Below are 23463 nucleotides of genomic sequence, written 5' to 3' on the forward strand. Positions count from 1 at the left end.
TAGGGCATTGAATAAAGATTACTAGAGCAGACACTTGGCCCTTAGTAGTGCTCAAGGCTCGCTTCTGATCAAGACCCCATTGTAGAAAAGCCAGAATCCGAAAAATGGAAAAAGAGTGTGCATGCCACCCCACAGCCTAGCAATACGAGATGTAAGCTTTCCAGGTGCAATGACAGATCCTCCTGGAAGTAGACTTCCACTCCTTCAACATAGCAGGAAGCACAGAAGCTGGCAATCCCCTGTCCTTCAGCACCTGGCGTTCAGCCAAGCCGTCAAAGCCAGGGATGGTAAAGCAGGGAGGAATATCGGCCCTCGGGACAGGAGATGCTCGCGCAACAGCAGTCACCAGGGGATGTCTGCGACCAGCTGTAACGCATCGGCATACCAGGGTCTCCAAGGCCAATCCATAACTATTAGAATAACCAGAATCCCCTCGCCCTCCATACTGCGTAGTAGACAAGGGAGAAGCTTGAGAAGGGGAAAAGCAAAAATCAGGTGATAATGACTCCATGGTGCCACCAGATCATCCAACGCATCTGCCAAGGGATCACTCGGTCTTGCCACGAATCTTGGCACCTTTCCGATTGAGACAGGAGGCCAGAAGATCCACGTCCTACGTGAGCCAATGCAGGGAGATGTGACTGAACACCTCCACGTGCAGGGACCATTCTCCTTGATCTAGCATTTGGCATCTGAGATAGTTCGCCTACCAGTTTTCTATGCCTGGAATGTAGACGGCGGAGAGAGCCAGATGTGAAGTTCCACCCACCAAAGAATATGAGAAACTTCTTGTGCCACTGCCGAACACCTTGTCCCTCCCTGGGGATTGACAAAGGCCTCTGCCGTGGCATTGTCTGACTGGATTCTGACCGGCTGCCCGCACAGTAGCTCCTACCAATGGGAAAGGCACAGTCTGACCACACGCAGTTCCAGAACGTTGATAAGAAGGCGAGACTCTTCTGACGCCCAATGACCCTGGGCCAACTGAAGACCCAGAACCCCTCCCCAGCCAGTCAGGTTGGTATTCATCATAACCACCATCCAACGGAGAGGGAAAAATTACTTCCTGACCCAAAGAGCTGGAGACTGCAGCCTCCAGAGAAGAGAGGCCTTGGTCACGCGTCCCATGCAGATCTGATAGTGCAAGGACATTGGAGTTCTGTCCCACCTGGATAAGATCTCCCTCTGCAGAGCCCGGGTATGAAATTGGGCATACAGGACTGCCTTGACACACCATGAGACCCAGCACCCTCATGCAGAAATGGAGAGACAACCACTTTCAGGACAGCAGCAACAGCCTGGAGAGTCTGAAGCTTGTCTAGCGGAAGGAACACCTTCGCCTGTGCAGAGTCGAGGATCAGCTCCAAGTATTCCAAGCACTGGGTCAGGAGCAACACGGATTTTGGAGGTTCAACACCCAGCCAAACTCCTGCAGGGTGCGCATAGTGATTGCTACATTGTCCCTCAATGCAGAGGTCAAATCCGCTTGCGATCGCCCAGGTAGCCCATGACTGCAATCCCCTGTTGTCTCAGTGAAGCCAGAACCGGAGCCAGCACCTTTGTGAACACCTGCAGGGCTGAAGCCAGGCCAAAGGGTAATGCTACAAACTGATAGTGCATGTCCCCAATCACAAGTCTAAGGAAGGGCTGGTGACTGGGACAAAATGGGAACATGCAGGTACGCATCCTTGAGGTCTATGGAGGCCAGGAAATGCCTCTGATGGAGGGCGGCCACCACAGAACAAACCAACTCCATCTTGAAATTACAAACTTTTACAAAACAATTGAGGGCCTTGAGGTCCAGGATTGGCCAGACACCTTCCTTCTTCGGGACTGTGAAAAGGTTGGAGTAAAACCCCAAAACCTTTCTGAAGGCGGCACCGAGGCTATCACACCCTGAAGGCGCAAGCCCTGCACTGCCCCATACAGAACCTGCAGATGAGACAGGGAAAGACAAAGATTGGAAGGAAAGAACTTGTCAGGTGGGCAGGACAGAAACTATTTTGTAGTCATACAGAATCAGTTTGCATACCCAGGAGTCGGATATTAGGGCGGTCAACCGGTCCGCAAATCAAAGAAAGTGACCTAGAAAACGGATGGGGGCAGAGCTTCATTCTAAAGAGGGTTTGTCCGCAGGCTTGCGAAGCCAGGAGTGCTTAGTTCCACCTGCGGGAGTCTTGTTGGGCTTGGAACCTTTGCACACCGAACAAAAAAGTTGTTTGTGAGCCGAGAAGGAGGGGCCCTGCTTGTGGCGTGGCTCCTTGCCCTTCCTGGATTGGGGGAGTAAAGTACTCTTCTCTTCCGTAAGATCATTAATAATGTTGTCCAGAGTGGCTCCGAAGAGATGCTTGCCCTGGAAGGGTAAATCGGCCATGGGTTTTTTTTGACGTTTGGTCTGCCGACCAGCATTTATGCCAAAGAACCCACCAAAGAACTATAGCCGAGACAGACAACTTGGAGAGCAGAGGGGCCTCATCCAGGGCAGCATCACAAACATATTTGAGACCCTGTACCAGCTCGTCTGCCAGTTCCACATAGATCAGGGGTAGCTGCTCCTTACCCAAATTGTGGTGCAAGTCCACTCAGTAAGTGTCTGAGACACAAGAGCTGTGGAAAACACTGGGCGAAGGGCCAAACCCAGCATCGTAAACATAGAGCAGGCGATAGATTCCACCTTCCTGTCTAAGGGCTTCTTGAAGGAAGGAGACCCCTCCATTGGAATCATGGTTGCCTTCAACTTAGATATGGGGGGGGGGGGGGGATCTACGATAGGAGAGGACCACTTCTTCAGAAGGGACTCCTCAAAGTGGTAACACACAGATAAACGCCTTGAGACCGAAAAAGACCGCTGCAGGCGTTCCCAAGCTTTATAAATAAACCAATCAAAGTAGGGTAGGTAAGGAAAAACCTTTGTGGTGCGAACTAGCTTGTGAGACCCAAAGGGGACAGACACTTCGCCAGTAGCCCCAGAAAGGATCTTCAATGTGTCCCACACCACGGTAATTAGTGAGGCCACCAGCGCCTTTTCATTCGCTGCAATGGCCGTCGAGGTCTACTCCTCACTGTCAGAGGGATCAGGGTCCATGTCATCTGAGCACACAGGTTAGGCTGGACCCGCAATGGCAGAGCCACACTCTGGCTTGGAATCCTCCTCTGAGGAGGGAGGGGGCCACCTCAACCAAGGAAACAAATGGTTCCAGAACCACTAAAAGAGTGTTTAAGGGGATAGAGGACACGAGGGAACTAGCAGCCACAAGGGGGTCTGGAGGTGAGGCACCTGCTTCAGTCGCCATGGGAGGATCCCACACTCAACCGGGCACCGCCAGGCACAGAACACCCACGAGGGAGGAAAGGAAACAACCCTAAGGGCTACCGCAGACCAGGGGGGGACCCCAGAAGGACTCACACCACCGACCAGGAGAGTGCTATGTGCTGTCTGTCCGGCAGGTGAGGGGACCTCCGCATAGCAGAGAACGCTGGGCCGTTCCAGCCCGCTGGGAGATGCTGCTCCACCCACCCTGAAGTCTTGCCCACAGGGATTGCAAGGGGCTTCCAGCAGGCTATAAGACAATGAGCACCGCCTGGAGTCCGACCCCACCACCAAAATGGTGCCTAATCACGGCCAGGAGGGGAGTTGGGCACTCACACAGCACATGGCGGCCACGGTGAGTACCCCGCCAAGCAGAGAAACTGACCGGGGGGGGGGCTGAACCAAATAGCCAGGGATAGACAAAGTAAGCCAGCCTGGGAAGGAGCTGCTAAATTAGCCCAGCGCTAGAGGGGAGGATAGGACCACACAGAACCGACCACCCCAGGGGGTAACTGTGGCCCGCACCACACCCTGCAAGGGGGAGGCATGTATTCCTTGAAAAAGCAGATTTCTCAGCATGTAGATGCTTTCCATCTGAAACTGCTTGTATATGAGAAATCTGTTCAATCTCTTTAAATTGATGAACATCCTTGAGTTGCCCGGCACCTTTCTGATCAGAAATACATGAGAGTAAAACCCACGGAAGTGCTAATTGACCAGGACCGGAAGAAGGCCACCCTGCAAGGTTAAGTGGGACACAAACACAACAAAATAACTTACCACCTTCTGTTCCCACATTCTAAAAAAAAGGGGACAATCTGCCCCCACCCCTGTCTTGGCATCATTTATCTGTCTTGGGTGTGGGGACTCGTGAGGCAAACAAGGACCCTCCTTTGCCCTTATCAAAAGACAAAACGCTTCTTGCCAGACTGGGGTCTTTTGGGACTGAATTGCATTTTGGCCGGCCTGCCTGCCCCGAAAGGAACATTTACCTCAAAAAGAAAGAATTTGGAAGAAACACCCTGGCATGAGATCCAGAAATATACCTCATTTTCCACCCCCCCCCTTTAATCCTCCAAGTACTTCAGCAGTAAGAGGCTTGGACCCCTCAGAGAAAGTACCTGGCTTAGGGGTGTCCAACTTAGGCTCCATCGCTTCCCCCTCTTGCATGATGGGATGCTCAGTGCCCTGCTCTGCCCTTTAGAAGCAGGATCCAGGCACAGCTGCATGCCTCCACCGCCTCTGTGATCCCCTTCTGGCGATTGCAGCGCATCCTCTATTTTAAAGATGGCACCTCGGCATGTTCCTCCACATCCAGAAGTATCATCCCTGGGCGCCTGCATCACCATCTTGGAACTCTGTGCCGGATGAGGGAGAGGACCACATAGACTGCCGCTATCAGCAGGAAAGTGGGGACCCCAGCTGAATGGTTCAAATGGACCACAACAGCCATCAGCCATCCTTCTCATCTCTATCCATTCAACAGAATAGGATTCTTTGCATGAAACAGCCATGAACTCGATAGAAGCACTTCCGGAGTCAGTTCACCACATATACAAAAGAGCGAGATCCAGGTATACAGGTTTAAAAAAAAGACAAAAAAAAAACCAAAACCTTCCCAGTAAGGCCATTCCCACAAGCAGGCCCAGGGGACCAGGAAGAAAAAGGCAGGTAATCACAATCACTCACACTAGAAGAAAACAATAGGTATAGTGAGGTTTTCACCTGGAGGGTCAGAAACACAATAATAACGGACGATCGGGAGGGGCTTTTTAAACTACCTCCATATTGTGTTTCTTGTAGAGGGCGGAGCCGGTATCTCACATGTTAGCCGTCCTGGAAGACGCTTTGGGAAAATAAAAATAAGTATGACTTTATTCTAGCACACAATAGCTTTATAAATATGAAATGAATATAAAAGATAGAATGAAATAACAGTTCAGTGTAAGTTAACCGCTTGCGGCTGGTGATTCCCCACCAGCACCTGGCAATCGCCAAGTATCACTAACGTGGGAGAGGTCTGTATGTAAACAGATCTCTCCCCTGTCAGCTCCAGCACACTGCTTTGTGCTGACACTAAAACACACACACACACACACACACACACACACACACACACCTTGATTGCCCCAGATGTTAACCCCTTCCTGCCCATTGTCATTAGTACAGTGCCAGCGCTTTTTATTAGCACTGATCACTGTATTAGTGCCACTGGGAATGTCAGTGACAGTCAGTTCCCCCCCAGTGTCAGAATGGGCGCCGCCGTCCCGCTATAAGTTGATCTCCGCCATTACTAGTGTAAAAAAAAAAAACCCACAAATTCCAGTATTTATACACCGCCATTTGTAGATGCTATTACTTTCACGTAAACCAATTTACACGTATTGGGATTTTTTTTTTTTTGCAAAGACATGTAGCAGAATACATTTTGGCCATCTGACAAAACTGTATTTTTATTTTTTTTTACTGGACATGTTTAACAGCAAAAACTCAAAAATAGTTTTTTCCCTCAAAACTGCCGTTTTATTTGTTTATAGCGCCAAAAAAAACCCCAAAAAAACTGCACAGGCAATCATATACCACCGAAAGAACTCTCCATTTGTGGGGGGAAAAAAGGACATAAATTTCATTTGGGTGCAGTGTTGCATGATTGCGCAATGGTCAAAGTAAGGCAGTACCGTATTGCAAAAAATGGCCTGGCCAGGCAGGGGGGTAAATCCTCTGGAGGGCAAGTGTTAACCGCTTCATGCCTAAGGGTAAAACAAATCTTAAAGCCTAAGTAAAATTTTATAACATTGACATGTGTTAGTAAAACCATACATACTATCACAACTACTTTTGTACATCCAGGTGAAATATACCTTGTTTTTTTCAGGACAAATTAGGCTTTCATTTGGTAGTAAATGGTAATGGATATTTCCTGATTTAGTTTTTTTATTATCAAAGGAAAACTAGCCCAAAATTGTAAAGAAAAAAAAAAATCATATTTTTTCAAATTTAGCTGTTTCTTGTTTCTACTATGACCTACCACCAAAGAACAACCCAAAATAAATTTCCCAGCTCTTGACGATCGTAGCAATACCATATATGTGTATATTATTTGTTGTCTGTGCCTGTACTGCAGCCCTGAAACAATAGTTCGCATTTTGTTTTGTTTTTTACCTAAAACACACCGACACTGATACCAACGGAAAAAAAAAAAAACCCTGACCCAAACACTAACCCTGGCACTGAACTAGATAAAACCTTGATCTAGGTATTTTTTTAATATTTACCTTTTTTTTTTTTAGTTTTTCTCTGTGCAAGTAGAGTGATGCAATGCATCTCTCTCCTCCATTCAGAGAGAAAAAAAAACAAGGGGGGCAGGCTTCACAGTGACTGATCACTGCGATAGCCAAATCAGTACATCTTGTTCAGTTTGACATGCCTGTGTTTTTATATCTATTGTGAGCATGATACTTACTTTGTTTCTTCAATAAATATTTTAAACGATAATGCACTAGGTCCATCTGTTTCTCCATTTGCATCTAATAGATTGATACTGGAAGGACTTTGTTTACTACCATATCGCTTGCACTGAGATATGTATATTTAATTTATACTTTTTTTGACACGTTATTTTATTTCTTATGGTTTTATACGCTGCATCTCACATATATAAAATTAAGCACTTACACACAGATACTACTAGAATATACTATTTTATACTAATTTCTAACTATATCTAAACAAATGTATTATTTCTCGGTTAATTAACCACTTGCCGCCCTGCCACTGTGTATATACGTGTGCAGGGCGGCAGTGGAGCGCAAAAGCACGTTTTAAAACGTGCTCCCGACACATTCGCGGGTAGGGGGCGCGCGCGCTCCCGTCGACCCGCGGGTGATACGATTCGATCCAGGAGGGATCAATCATTAGATTTCAGCCAGTGATTTCTGGCTGAAATCACATGATCGGTCCCTGTCCTATGTTGATATTTACACAGGGCAGGATATGATGTCATTCTTCTCTGCCTGGACACATTCCGTTCCAGACAGAGAAGAAGACATCTAAACAGTGAGTACACAAGCACTACACTACAGTTAGAACACTCTAGGACACATTTAACCCCCTGATCGCCCCCCCCCCCAGTTAACCCCTTCACTGCCCTGTCACCAGTGTCACTGATCAGTGAAGCGATTTTTACTGATCAGTGTCGCTGGCGACTTCCGATAGAGTTAGCGCCCCTCCCAGATAGCGCCAGTTTGCCCGCTAATACACCAGTAGTCCCGTTTAACCCCTTGATCTCCCCCCCCAGTTAACCCCTTCACTGCCCTGTCACCAGTGTCACTGATCAGTGAACCAATTTTTACTGATCACTTTATCAGTGTCGCTGGCGACTTCCGATAGTGTTAGCGCCCCTCCCAGATAGCGTCAGATTGCCCGCCAGTACACCAGTAATCCCGTTTAACCCCTTGATCGCCCCCCCAGTTAACCCCTTCACTGCCCTGTCACCAGTGTCACTGATCAGTGAACCAATTTTTACTGATCACTGTATCAGTGTCGCTGGCGACTTCCGATAGTGTTAGCGCCCCTCCCAGATAGCGCCAGATTGCCCGCTAGTACACCAGTAATCCCATTTAACCCCTTAATCTCTCCCCCCCCCCCCTCAGTTAACCCCTTCACTGCCCTGTCACCAGTGTCACTGATCAGTGAAGCGATTTTTACTGATCACTGTATCAGTGTCGCTGGCGACTTCCGATAGTGTTAGCGCCCCTCCCAGATAGCACCAGATTGCCCGCCAGTACACCAGTAATCCCGTTTAACCCCTTGATCGCCCCCCCCCCAGTTAACCCCTTCACTGCCCTGTCACCAGTGTCACTGATCAGTGAACCAATTTTTACCGATCACTGTATCAGTGTCGCTGGCGACTTCCGATAGTGTTAACGCCCCTCCCAGATAGCCCGCTAATACACCAATAATCCCGCCTAACCCCTTGATCACCCCCCCTTCCCCCCCCGAGTTGACCCCTTCACTGCCCTGTCACCAGTGTCATTGATCAGTGAACAGATTTTTACTGATCACTGTATCAGTGTCGCTGGCGACTTCCGATAGTGTTAGCGCCCCTCCCAGATAGCGCCAGTTTGCCCGCTAGTGCACCAGAAATCCCATTTAACCCCTTGATCGCCCCCCTCCCCCCCCCAGTTAACCCCTTCACTGCCCTGTCACCAGTGTCATTGATTACAGTGAACAGATTTTTACTGATCACTGTATTAGTGTCACTGGTGACTTCCGATAGTGTTAGCGCCCCTCCTAGATAGCGCCAGTTTGCCCGCTAATGCACGGGATTTTTTTTTACCAAAAACATGTAGCAGAATACATTTTGGCTTAAATTTATGACTAACTTTGAGTTTATGATATATTTTTTATAGCTTAAAGTAGAAAATATTGGTTTTTTTCAAAATTTTCGTATTTTTTTTGATTATAGCGCAAAAAATAAAAAGCGCACAGGTGATCAAATACCACCAAAAAAAAAGCTCTATTTGTGTGAAAAAAAGGACGTAAATTTCGTTTGGGTTCAGCATTGCATGACCGCGCAGTTATCATTTGAATTAGTGCAGCGCTGTATAGCAAAAAAAATGCATAAATTACAGTATCTATACCATAGTTTGTAGACGCTATAACTTTCACACAAAGCAATCAATATACACTTATTGGAATTTTATTTACCAAAAACATGTAGCAGAATACATTTTGGCTTAAATTTATGACTAACTTTGATTTTACGATATATTTTTTATAGCTGAAAGTAGAAAATATTGTTTTTTTTCAAAAGTTTCGTGGTTTTTTTGTTTATAGCGCAAAAAATAAAAAGTGCACAGGTGATAAAATACCACCAAAAGAAAGCTCTATTTGTGTGAAAAAAGGACGTAAATTTCGTTTGGGTACAGCATTGCATGACCGAGCAATTATCATTTGAATTAGTGCAGCGCCAAACAGCAAAAAAAGGCCTGGTCATTAAGGGGGGTAAATCCTCTGGGGCTCAAGTGGTTAAAAAGATCTTGTCTAAACCACTCCCATTCAACAAGACACTCTACATCAGAAGTCTTCTAACCAGCTATGTCCATCTTCAGATATTTGCTAAATATTTTTTTGTTACACCCAGCTTCCAGCTAGGTAACTTTACTCCAGAAATATCTAAATTGATGAACTTGACACTATCACTTTGTCATGGCCATCCATATGTTTAATATAATTAATCATAAAAATCAAATATATTGCAAGCTTGCCTTTAATATAATATAATTCCTATCAGTGCCAAATTATAAATTTAGAAAAATGTACACTGGGAGGGGACTACCCGTCATTTTTTTTTGCCAGTGACCAATCAGCTAAAGGTGGAAGCATAACCCTATTCGTAAATTAATATGAAAACGCTCTGTGTCCTGTGATGTACAATAAACACACAGAATTGTTTTTCTATTCGGTCAAGTTTTACCCAGAAGAAAATGTGGGCTTTATTGGTAAAATTGTACAAAGTTGGAATACAAGAAAACAGTTGAGACAAAAAAAGTATTTTCATTTCCATAACAAATGAAGATTAGCTCTATAGAAATAAAATACAAAGCAATTACAACTATTTACAAGGGTACAAACAATGTACCAAACCTAAAAACAAAATAAAATTCCTGAAAGTCTAATATAAAAAGGTCACTTTGTTGTTTTGCAGAGTTTTTCCAGGCGACTCTGAAAAAAAAAAAAAAAGATCCAGATTATGCCAACAGTTCATTCTAAACAGTACTTACAATTACTAGCAATACAGTTAGTTTTGTAATTTTTCTATTGAAATCCCTCCTTATATGACAGTAATATAGCATTCAAACTGCTTTAGCCATCGTAAAAGATATGGGCCGTTTTTTTTTGGTTAAATAGTTTTATACTATACGTGTTGTTAGCTTTTAGCTTGCTTATTTCTGATGCCAAACTTTAAACACCAAATTTATCATTATAACTTTTACTATACATTATCACACTCAATTAATAGACAAGTAATGACCCTTTGGCCATACAAATAGATTTTTCTCATTCAGCCTGCAGGCTTGACCAGAAAAAGAATCCAGTTTTCTACATCCATGCTACACAGCCCCATTAGACAAATTTCCCAATGTGGATATGGATCTGATTGGATAAAGCCGATGTTTGACTGCTAATTTTCCACCCTGGCTCCTTTGCCTTTCCAATCAAGAGATGTTGAGCAGGGAGCAGCCACCAGAGACATCCACAGAGCTGAGGAACCAGCTGAAATTCAGCAGTAGCAGAGGTTTTGTTGCCTCCATACAATGGAAAGAGTATGCGCACTGAAAAACCTGAAACAAACTCCGTAAGCAGCAGATTATGTAATAAGGTGATAATATGCAAAAGCACCCCCCTCAAAAAAAAAGGGAATGGGGAAAAAGCATTAAGGTTTCATCTGCTAAACATTGGTGTATTAAACAGAGAATTTATCTCATCTCAGTTCTCAGAGAAAAATCATCACCTCTGGCACCGTTTATGAAGCGGAGAACATTTGTTCTCAGAAGAGAGGAAAAGTTTTTCCACTGAAAACAGTGGAGATCTGTGTAGAAGGGGAAGGGCTGTCTGTGATCTCACGAGAGCTTTCGAGATTACAGAGCAGCCAAGATTAAAACGTGAAACCAAAATCAAAACGACCATGTAAAACTATGGTAATAAAAAGGCACTGGCACTTATTTTAACTCGCAGTTTTTTTTAAAGCACATTTTGGCCCGTTCTTTCTTTAAATGAGTATTTTGGCCCGTTTTTATTGCACATTTTGGCATTATGTACAGGCATTTTGCTACTTTTTTTCACATGCCGTATTTTGTTTAAAGTGCATTTTGGTGTGGGTTTTTTAATGTGCATTTTGGCATTTTTTTTTAAACACACATTTTGGCACAGGTTATTTTGACATGCATTTTGGTATGATTTTTAACGCACATTTTGGCACTATAATGTGCATTTTGATTTGGATTTTATGTGTATTTTAGCAAACACCCATTTGCTAGCTACGTTTGGGGTTCCATTAACAATTACAAGGCACTGCTAGCATGATATGCATTTTGCATACATTTCTGGAACACATACAAAAACGCAGGTAAAAAATAAGCCAAAATACATGTTAAAAAGCAGAAAAATGCACATAAAATTAGATAAAATGAGCTAAAATGCATAAACAAAAGCCAAAATGCGTGTTGGAAAAAGCGAAAAATACGCGTTACAAAACTGGACCAAAATTCACATTAAAAAAGCCCAAAAACCAAAACAACCTTTTTAGGCATGGAGCATTGTGCGTTTTTTCAATGCACAGTTTGGCACATTGGTAGAGTATTTGTCAAATGACAAAATGTGTGGCAAAATGCATGTCTGCTAACCACATTTGTGGTGCCAGTAACAATGAATGGAACCCCAAAGCGCACTGCGTATTTTGACACAATTCTGCCAACTATTCTGCATTGCTCAGATGTGAATAGGTCCTAAAAGACAATACATTATAACTATATTGTATATATGTACACACACACACACACATATCACTGGTGCGGATAATAGGAAGAAAGAAGCCTTCTTCCTCACATCACAGCAGCTTCTCACCCAGATTCTCCACCTCTGGGCTGGAGAATCTGGGTCAGAGATAGTTTACAGAGATGGCCAGTGATATCTTCAGATCTCACCTTCATAAACCTGTCGTCTCTGTAGAAGTGTGTCCTGTGATGAGAAGTGAATATTTTCTCTGCTCCTCATCTCTGCTTCAAAAACTTACACGAGAGATCTTGTTTTTTCTCTCTTTCATAAATGAACACAAAGTGGTTCTAAAGGCAGAATGTTTTTACCTTAATGCATTCTATGCAATAAAGTAACAAAAAAAAAAACTGTGTACAGCTCCCCCTCCCCCAGACACCTGAGCCTGATGTCGATCAATCCAGCTCTTTGCTCAAGGGCACTATCACTGTTCCCTCTTCACTGGCTCAGAAGCAGCAGTGGGAGTGAGCTGAACTGCACTGTGTTTCTCAATGGACACACAGATTGAGGCTAGGGAGAGAGCCAGCATGAGTGTCCCCATAGCAAGCGGTGGCTATGGGTGCACTTGGTTGGGGGGGTAGGAGTCAGGGGTGCTGGCGAGGGACCTCGATGGTTCAGGGCTGTTCTGTGCAAAACCAGTGGGGGGGGAGGTGGTTCCTTTAGAGTTCATTCACACCAGCCGCTGGTACAACACAGAGGCTGGTGTGAAGTGAAGTGCAGTCTAGAGGGGTCATTGCAGTGCCAATGCGCCAATCTTGACATCTCACACTATTCGCTTCCCCCCCCCCCCCAAATAAACTTTATTGAAATGTCACACAAACATTTCATAAACTTCAACTGGGCGGATGTGCAGCGTGAGGGAATGTATTGCCTAAAACACCATCCTAAACTAGCTTAAGACATGACATACCCACGAAAAAAAAAAAAAAAAAAAAGACCAAAATAAAACTTACCGATAAAAGTCTGATGTTCTCAAAAGCCTTCTTGTCAAGGTGACTAAGGTTTACCATATTCATATCCTCAGCTGTTAGGCGAATGTTCTTTGCAAATCAACAAACAAAATATATTAAACACACATTGACTGATGTCACCATTTTTTTAACATAATACAGAACAAAATGGAACCCATCAAAAAATACATTATATATACACACAACCAACCAACCTACACAGTGTGGCGAGCCCACGCAGAGAAGCAAAAAAACAAGTTTTCCCTAAGACACAAAAACTTACCTTTCCACCCCCAGCAGGTAAATTAATGAACAATTCATCCATGCCACCCAGTGGACTTCCATTGGCTGAAAAAGTATAGACATGCTCCTTCATTGATGGAGTTCTAAGTGCTGGTGTTTTAAATGCTCTTAAAAAAAAAAAAAAAAAAGATCAGGCAGTGAGGTTTTTAGCATTCAGCAGAAGGTGTAACCATAAGTTGATTCATTGCTCAAAGTTATGATATCACTATATGTTAGTGAACATTGCCTGTTAAAAGCTAAAAATACTGTATTCTTTAAACTGTATGATAATACCTCTGATGATCATAACTAGTATATGAATTACTTGTTAATCATTATAATCATTTTTAACCATCCAACTTATCTTCAACTGTCATTGATGAAAATAACAGTTACATGGTAAAAATAAATGAATTATTTGGCAAATTATTGTTAATAGCTTAGTGAATTGATGTTTCTCTATGTAGGGAGCCATGTACAGTAGATCAACATATTGTGGTTACCTGGTGTCAATTTTGGGTGTAATCTTTGGAGTGTATCCCAGTACTGAAGAGTCTGCCAATCTGCTGTTAGAATGTGCTGCATGACCTCTCTTGCTTGCTCTGTAGTTAAGGGGAAAAAAAAAAAAAAAAAAAAGAAAAAAAGGTATTTTATACTTAATACCAACTGTATTTTATGGGCTGGAAAGGTTTTTCATACAGCCTCTCTTACTCTGTTCTACAGCAGCTTAAAAAAAAAAAAAAAAGAAAAAAAAAGGGACAAGGCAGCTTCTACTTCCACTCCGGACAGAAACACTGAAAAGACCCAATATTCCAGAACAACTGCCATCATTTTTGCTTTAGGCAGACTGATGTATTGATTTATGTTAGAATATATTTTGTATCATTCTCTGAACGTTTGTATTCATTTTTAAATTTAATTTAAATAGACAACTGCTAAAAATAGGACAGAGATCTCAGCACTTATCAAACAAATAGTTTATGTTATAAACCTTAATCACTTGCCAACCGCCCGCTGCGGACAGGCAGCAGGTACAGGCAAAGCAACGTACCGGTACATCACTCTGCCTGTACTAACACAGGGGGGCAGTGCACACCAGACATAGCGGAATGCGGATTCCGGTAAACTAGACACGATCATGTGATCGCTATGCAATCACATGATCACAATGCTAGCAAAGCGGTTATAAATCAATCTGATTCATAACAGCTTCTGTTTCTGGAAAGCTGTGATTGGCCCACAGCTCTCAAGTGGTACATGGGCCAATCACAGCACCCTGTACCATATGATTAGCTACAGCCAGTCACAGATCACTGTATTTTGAACTTAACCCAGTAATCCGCATTCCTCAGAGGGGACATCTACAATGATCATCAGGGCACTGATGATCAGTGTAGCCCCCTCAATGCCACCTGTCATTGCCCATCAATGACACCTGTTAGTGTCTACCAGTGCACATAAATGCCACATATCAGTGCCCATCTGAGCTGCCTTTCAGTGCCACCTATCTGTGCCAGTTAGTGCCACCTTTCAGTGCCCATCAGTGAAGTCTGTGAATGCTCACCAGTAATGCCTGTCAATGCCCATCAGTGTCCACCTACCAGTGCCTCCTCATCAGTGTCCATCAGTGCAACCTCATTAGCGCACATCAGTGAAGGAGAAAAATTACTCATTTACAACATTTTAGAACAGAAACTAAGAAAAAAAACCTTTTTTTTCACACTTTTCAGTTGTTTTTCAAAAAATAAATAACCCAGTGGTGATTAAATACCACCAAAAGAAAGCTCTACCTGTCTCATAAAAATTACAAATGGGTACAGTGTTGCATGACCGCGCAATTGTCAAAGTGCGACAGCACTGAAAGCTGAAAATTGGCCTGGGCAGGAAGGGGGTGAAAGTGCCCGGTAGGCAAGTGGTTAAACTACTTGCCAACCACCCGCTCGCAATGCGCAGGCGAGTGATGGTTGTAGACAAAGAAGCACGCTTACAGCGCTTTCTATTTTCGGGTGTAAGTGTGCAAGCGTCGGTCCGGCATCAGTATGTAAACAGACTGTGCCATGCATGTGAGGTATCACCGCAAACGTCAGGTCAAGGGAAGTAATTCTAGCACTAGAATTCCTGTGTAAACCTAAAGTGGTAACCTGTAAAAGCTTTTATATCATCAATATAGTTTTTTTTCAAAATTTTTGGTCTTTTTTATTTATATTACAAAAAATAAAGAAAACACAGTGGTGATCAAATACCACCAAAAGAAAGCTCTATTGTGTGAAAAAAAGAACAATTTAATTTGGGTACAGCGTTGCATAACCACACAACTACCAGTTGAATTAGCGCAGTGCTGAATAGCAAAAAATGGCCTGGTCAGGTCATTCTAGAATCTTCTGGAACTGAAGTGGTTACACAAGAGCATGGATAGTTGATAGTGTTGGCTTGTTCTCTGAATGATTTGATTAATTTCCCATACATTCTTTAAATAAACCTTGGATTTAGCACTATTGCCACCTCTCTAATAAAGCTGAATCATTTAAAAAAAGCCTTTATAGTCAATTAAATTATCTTTTCTTAAGCACCAGTCTTATCTTTTGACTTTTCGATTTCAAAAAACCATGGCAACCTTACCTCTTAGCAGTCGTGTTTGCAGCAGATACTCTTGTTTTTCTTGTAGCACCAAGTTTTTTGGTAGTGGAAGCTTTTGCCTTACAAGTACAGAACAAATTTCTATAAATTTCATGTACACAACTAGATATGATAGATGAATATGATAAAAGCAATTAGGAAGTAAATGCTGTACTTGATAGCAGTAAAGCAAAGTTATCCAGATGTCTGTGCATTATGTTTATGTACACTCATTTGCTTGATCATACAGTACTTTATTTTAAAGTGTCCCCTTGGAATTGAAAACACCTTACTTATGCGCATTACTAGAACAGCACCGGCATGAATATTCTGGGAATGTAGCATCCATGTGACTATTAAGATCTGTCCAAATGTTAAAATAGTATAAATATGAGGGGAAAGAGCAGATACAAAGTCTTGAAGAACTAGGTTAGCCTTTGGGCAACTATGGCAAAAAAAAGAGTAATGTGGCATGTGCTTATAGGATGTACAGCTAGAAGCAACACCCCATGGTCAATATTGCTCCTCTGCTATTTTCTAAAGCCCTGCTATAAGATAGTTGCTTAGAAGGCCAACTTCATGGTTACACATTATATGCTGGGAAAAGGAAACGGGAAGTGTTGTGTGCAGTATGTGTTGCAAGGCAAAGTGAACCATGTCATGTGTTTGCCTCCCAAACCCCTTTTGCAATGTGTGAAAATTCTGTCACTGCAATAATTTGCAACTAGAGATTTTCAAGCTTACATTTGTTCTTGGTCTCAAAACACTCTGCGCAGGAATGTTTTCCCCACCATCTTCACTGGAGTTACACTTTGCTTTCCTAGCTGTAGAAAAAATGAAGCAGCGAAAAATAAAACTATAATAACCCAGAAGAATATGCTTTGTGCACTTCAAAAATGGAAAAACGTGAAAGCATTTTAAAAAACCAAGTACAAAGAAAGAAAATAAATTGGTAAGACATTTAACTTGGGGAAAAAAAGATAAATAAAAACTCAAAAGGACAGCATATATTTGCTATAAAACAGCCGTGTACTGAACACTACGAAGGGGAATTTTTCAAAACTGGAGCAGCTGTACATGGCAACCAATCAGCTTCTATTGTCTGGTTGTTTAGTTAAGCTTTGAAAATGAAAAATAGAAGTTGATTGGTTGTCATTCACAGCTGGTCCAGATTCTGGCTGCTCCAGTTTTGAAAAATTTCCCTCTATGAGCTTTAGGCCTCATTCACTCCATGGGCACCCGTCTATGCAAGGGCACAAAGAAAACAATTGTTCTCTATGTGCCCCGTTCACACAACAACACTGGTATCACATGCAGATTTTTTCTGCGCAGAATTCCTCAACATGTATGCAGTTTTCTGCACAGAAAAAAAACATCTAACCTAACCGACATTGTGGTGTGAAAAGGGCACATAGAAAACAACTTTTTTTTTGTGTCCTAGAATTTATGTTGCATATTTCTGCACAGGAAAAAAAAACCCTCACATGACAGAAAACGTAGTAGTGTTAACAGGGCACTTAGAAAACAATTGTCCTTGCAGAGACCTACATTAGAAATATGCACCTCTCTGCACATGGTGTGAACAAGCCTAAAATAATCAATGCAAGTCGAATCTGTGCATTGGTTCCCCATCAATCTTTATGCACATATGGTGTGAACTAGGTTTTAGCAGGATGTATCACTGAAAAAACTTATTCACAGACCCGAGCCAGAATTTACATTTAATTTTAAAATCAATGACAGAAACACAAAAGAATGATTGCATTAGCGATTAAAAACAAGAAGCAGAGGCTCTAATCTGAATTAATTCCATACTTGGCCCAATCACCCACAGTGGATGAACTACAAAAAGATTAAATGACACGGGTTCCTTTTAAAGAAAAAACAAACAAACAAAACCAGCCACCCAATACAACACACACATATCGCTTTGTGACAGTGGCAGCCTCCAGCAGTGTTTACAACCTAGAAGCCGAGATGTTCTCTGGTACTGTCTGCATCAACTCTCCAAGGACTTAGACAATGCAGGAAACAGCTGTAGTAATGGAAAGTTAGGTATGCACCAGGGTGTGTGGTGGGGGGGGAAGGATTCTAGCTTAGATGAAGGTCTAGAATGTCTTAAATGTATATCCCTTATAACTGTAGGTACTTCAATGTTCTTTTTACTAGGGTCAGAACAATGGGCCACTCATAAAAATTTTAGTTTGTTTGGGCTTCCTTACACCACTATGTACACTACCTATAATGCTGCTCACTATGGACTGTAGTGATACCTTTACATATCACGGATTTATAGAGAAAATAAATCTGTTGTATAACCATATAAAGAAGTGTACCCAATAAAAGTAGCAGGGATGTGCAATTCATATTGCCCAATGCCCGGGACATGCAGTACCGGGAGCCGGGAAGGTAGTTTTTTTTGCCTTTAGCAGCAGGGCTCACCTGTCAGGTGGAAGCATTCGGGTGGCAGCGCTGCTGTCCGATTGCTTCCACGCAGCCCAGTGCCAGCCTCTCCCCCTGCCAACTATATGTCCCGGGCTCCGCTTACCCATCTGCGGGCCCGGGAATGGTTCAGTGGGTGCCGGTGGGATGCAGCAAAGGGGAGGGAGGAGAGCAGACACATACGTGGATATCATTTACTCGATGCAACCTCTTCCTTTGTATTTTACAAACAAATTCATGATTTATTGCTTTTTGTGCCCTATAATTACGTGTATTTATACTGAAATTTTGAGTTTCCTAGATCTTTGTGATAATATCGTTTGACATAAAAAAATTAAACTAAAGCTATTTTATTCTCTAGGATCTCTGATTTCAGAAAATATATAATGTTAGGGGGTTTTGTGTAATCTTCAGGCCTTAAATTATTTCTTAAATGTGTGTAAAAAACGCAAAAACAGCTTTGGCAGCGAAATGGATAAAGGATAAGCCCGATACTCTTCTTTCCTGACAAGCAGCCAATTGGTACTCATTACAGTGCAAGGTCTCTCTCCTCCCTGCTGGTCCCCAGGTGCGATGCTGGTGAGAGGCAGGGAGGGGAGGAGGAGATAAACAGCGCAATGTTAAAAATATTAAAACATTTAAGTCGCCATAAAGCCCCTTTTGTTTTTAAAAGCCCCAGACATTACTTAAAGCAGATTTAAATACGAGTTTGGTTAAAATGTATGTTTTTTTTATCAGAACAAGTAGATTGTCATACCAATTTAGTCCCTGGACAAGTAGTTTTGTTTTAAAAATCTCCACACCCCTGAAACAGGATATGATCTCCTGCACATTTTGACTATTGTCCATACCACAGTAGTAACATTTCTGGACCTGAATCAAGTAATAAAAGCCAGGGCTCTGCTTTGAGGTGAACACCCCAACTCCTCGTTTTAAGGTTCATTCACCATATATTCCTATAAAAAAAGTCCCTGAGAAATGCCAACACTGTTTTGCTGCCCCCCCCCATAAGCTCCATAGTGGATTCTCTATAATAATGGAAAATGCTTTTCATTGTAAGCTCTCAGGGGTAGGGCCCTCCTAACCCTCCTGTATTAAATTGTACTGTAACTGTACTGGCTCCCTTTATAATGTAAAGTGCTGTGCAAACTCTTGGTGCTATATAAATCCTGTATAATAATCATTTCATCCGAGGTAAACAGAAGAGCCCACCAGGAAAAGCATCACAATAGGTGGCTATTACATCTGTTGCCCTAATGAAGGGCAAGAAGTAGAGTTTGGCTCAAATCAAATTGATCCCACTGTGGAAGAGCAAGAGGGCAAAAATGATAAAGTATGTACACTGACCTTTCTTGGAAGGCTTAAACGGTGTTTGAGAAACACTTGCTGTTATTTGCTCGATGTCCACATTCACCTAATACAAACAGACCGTGACAAGACAATTGTGTTTATTGTAGCTATTCAGAGGATGTACACCACTGCATGTATCGACCGCTCAGTGCTTACAAAAAGAAACTGACAGGTCGCTGGTCTGGAATAAATCTATACTTGTGCCAAGCAGTACATTGCTATAAACAGATATACCAACAGTGAAGCAATCTTACCAAAAAGCAAAAGATCTTTCCAAAACCTCAATTCAGAGTCTAAAAGTCATTTAATAGGCTATGGCCAGTGAACACAACACTCTGCATTGCATGGATAACAGGTTTATCTAAAGAATGCTAATTACATCAGACAAGTAATGTGTGCTTTGAATAGCTTATAGGGCAGCTACATTATAACATAAAAACTGGCCTGAGTTTTTTACATTATCTCAATAAATAAGAACCAAAATTATCTACCCACATCATAATAGCTGATAATTGGTTGTCATCAACCCTACTCATCGTCAAATATTATTGTCAGTCACCTAAAGAAATGCCATGGGGTCAACTTTACTTGAATCTTTTTTTTTTAGGTTGTAGGTTTATGAACTGATGCTTTTCACTTATTAATATAAATCTTTATTTTACAAATATTTAATAAATACAAATGTTACAGAGCATAAGGATAAACACACACACACCCATAGGTATTTGCTTTCAGAGTCTCTCTAACTAAAAAGAGCAGACAGAGGGAATGTTTCAGCAAAGCATGTCAAAAGTATCCTGCCTACCCTATGTAAAACCCTATGTCAACTTCAACCATTTTTAAATTTGTACCATCTGCTTTATAATCAGCAATTTTGTTCCAATAAAAAGAAAAAAAGTTTCCACAGCTCCAAGTTCCCTGTTAGGGAGTACTCAACAATGACGTTACCCATAGGCTTCAATAGCCCAGCCATTGTCAGCACTCCCTCTTCTCCCCTGTAGCCACCACTCACTGACACAGGGGAGCCGGAGCTGCAGGATCATGTACCTGGACTGGAGCAGACTGAAAAAAAGAATGTATATCAAAAAATTAAAGTGCCGGGATAGAAACAGGAAAAAAAAAAAAAAATCAGAGACCCCCCCAAAAGCTATATGAATATTTTGTTGTACACTCAACTCTAAGCTCCACTGTTGCCGATAAATTATAAATACATGAATACGCGCAAATTTCACATAGTGCAATCAATTCCCCCCGATGAAGCCACGTGACCTGGTGGCATAACGCGTAGGGGAGGAGCTTTGACGTCATAACGCTTGATGGTTTTATATGGACACCAGCTGGCTATACACAGCATATCATCGCTGCTAAAAATCAGGAGGCAATTTCTTGCACAAAGCGCTTTTTGTACATTGATCATGTGAGTGTACTACTTTATATTAATGAGTGTTTAAGGATAAAGCACTATGATCTGGTTATTCTTTTAACATACTCACCGTTGGAGGAGAGCCATTATATGAGCGAAACGGATACCATCCCATCCACACTTGGCCCAATTAAAGGGACACAGGCTGTATATGACCTCATTTAACGGTTTGGTCATATATTTGACTTGAGAGCACAACCGATGGGGGTGCACAAGTTTTGAAGTGAATTTTGACACTGGAGGTGAATTAAGAAGTACAGATTTTCTGTATTTTAAAGATAACATGAGAATTGTGAAGAATCGTATATGAACATTTTTTTTATATTCACAGTGGATTTATGTAAAATTGCACTATATGAAATTTGCAAATATTCATGTATTTACAATTTATCAGCAACAGTGGTATTGGTATTTATGTAATTAGGCACATTTGTATCAGTATGTGTTAGATGCAGGCGATCTACTAATTTATATTTTGGTTTCGCACTAAGCAAATGTTATAGCAGCTCACAAGTCTTGGATATAGATGCTACAAAGTGGCCCTGGAAATCATGCGACTTTGGAGACGTGTTAATGTGAATGGAGCATTAAGGATAGATTATTTCAGGTACTTATATAGCGCCGTCAGTTTACACAGCACTTTACATATATATATTGTACATTCACATCAGTCCCTAACCCTCAAGGGTTGTACAATCTAAGGTCCCTAACTCACATTCATACATACACATACTAGGGCCAATTTAGACAGGAGCCAATTAACCTACCAGGGTGTCTTTGGAGTGTGGGAGGAAATGGAGTACCCGGAGGAAACCCACACAGGCAAAGAGATAACATGCAGACTCCAGGCAGGTGGTGCCGTGGTTGGGATTTGAACCAACGACCCTAGTACTGCCAGGCAGAAGTGCTAATCACTTAGCCACTGTGCTGCCCTAGCTGCAGATACACAGGTATAACTTATGTAGGAGAATTTGTTTTCATCTCTGTGTATAACCTGAAGCTTGTCAATTCAATGGGTATAAAGGGTTTACAACCACTTGGGGAAAAAAGAAAAAAAGTTTTAGCCCAAATAAACATAAATCTATATACTCCGTTAGCATAAGATCTCACAGGTATGAAAAGTTGGTTGCTAACTTAGAATACTTGGCTTACCGTTGTAGCCGCCTCTAAAGCTTTCAGACTCCCACCTTTTGCTACACAAAAAGAGAAAAAGAAAATAAAACCACCATTACTCAGTACTTGTTGTTAAACACCTGCAAACCTGGACCTGTTCTTTCATGTCTTATCTAATTTCTCATTTTTATTGGAACATTTCACAAAACAGATCAAAAAAAGTTTAATCAAATTTTTTATTTTTTAATCAGCACAAGGGAAAAAGTGTCCATTGTGCTGATAGCTGCTGCTTTAGGTGAAATCTTCTATCTTCCGGTTCCTCTTACCCCAGCAGCGGCAATTTTCTGCTGCAGCATGATTATTAGAGCCGAGGGACCTGCGACAGTCATTCATCAGGAGTGCTGACTAAGCCCACCCTTTCCATCCCCCTCCTCCATTCATAGAAGCCGTTCTGTAGCTTCCAAAGGAAAGTATTATAATCATACATTATACTTCAGCTTTAAATGTTCTTTACCAAACACAATAAGATTAAACAACATATCACAGCCATTTCAGATCTGAACTGTAGTTAGACATCATCCAGAGAGAAAAGATTAGGTATGTTTAACAGAAATAGTCCATGAAAAAAAAAAAGCGTAAAATGAAGGCTTACCAAAAAAATCAAGCCAGCGCATCTCTCTGATAGCTGCAGGTAGCTTGATGAGTTCAATATTGTACAGGCTATCAACTTCCTTCAGATTGCTAACAAGAGTAGTTTTTAATTCCTCCACAATTGTCTTGACTAGATGAAGAAAAGAGAGAGGCAGTTTCTTTAATACCAATAAGGTGCACAGATCATTACACTTTACAATTTAAAATGCTTAATTTTAAGCGGATTTAGTGCATGGCAATGTAGTGATATTCTGCTAACATTAAAATACTATTAGCAAAACCCTTGTGAAAACTACAATTGCACATCAATAAGTATACACCTATCACAAAAAAAGACAAAAACACAGATCCAGTTGAAGGTATTTTCACAGGGAAAAAAAAAGGCGTTGAAATCTTCTAAGCGTAAAGCAGAACTACAGGCAAAAACCTTTTTACATGTCCTTTTTGCCGATTTCCTATTTTTACCAAATGTGTCATCCATCGTCTTGTTAACTGAGTAGTTGCTCTGAAATAGCCTGATAATTTTCAAATTAAACCATTAATTCCCAGGGGTTTCCTGTTTGTAAGACCAGTGGCTGCTATGCCTGCTATTCCCCCTGCCATCGGTCTTGGCCCATCCCTTTAGTTCTATCTACAGCAAGTAGGGATGTACTTCCGTCCCTGCGTGCTGTAGTGGGAGAACCGGGACTAACAGACTCCCGGTCTGTACCGCCCATGGAGGTGGGGTCCTAAAAATTACAGCTCAGGATGCTCTGTCAGGGGCAGACTGA

The 23463-nt window shown here is 42.1% G+C and overlaps 1 protein-coding gene across 1 annotated transcript in view; it reads right to left on the reverse strand.

Moving 5' to 3' along the window:
- Positions 1–9761: 9761 nt before the first annotated feature.
- Positions 9762–23463, reverse strand: part of CDCA8 (cell division cycle associated 8) — a 35434-nt gene continuing 21732 nt past the window's right edge. Inside the window, exons 3-11 of the mRNA XM_089688796.1 lie at positions 22695–22823; positions 22082–22122; positions 19504–19570; positions 16459–16538; positions 15718–15794; positions 13602–13700; positions 13100–13226; positions 12820–12906; positions 9762–10036 (exon numbers count right to left, since the gene is read on the reverse strand). Coding sequence (XP_089544922.1) covers positions 10001–10036; positions 12820–12906; positions 13100–13226; positions 13602–13700; positions 15718–15794; positions 16459–16538; positions 19504–19570; positions 22082–22122; positions 22695–22823 — 743 coding nt within the window. The 3' untranslated portion in view covers positions 9762–10000. The remainder of the gene's footprint in view (positions 10037–12819; positions 12907–13099; positions 13227–13601; positions 13701–15717; positions 15795–16458; positions 16539–19503; positions 19571–22081; positions 22123–22694; positions 22824–23463) is intronic.

Source organism: Staurois parvus, unplaced genomic scaffold, assembly GCF_062004578.1.
Source record: "Staurois parvus isolate SC_StPar_1 unplaced genomic scaffold, SC_StPar_1.0 ptg000454l, whole genome shotgun sequence".
NCBI classification, from domain to species: Eukaryota; Metazoa; Chordata; class Amphibia; order Anura; family Ranidae; genus Staurois; species Staurois parvus.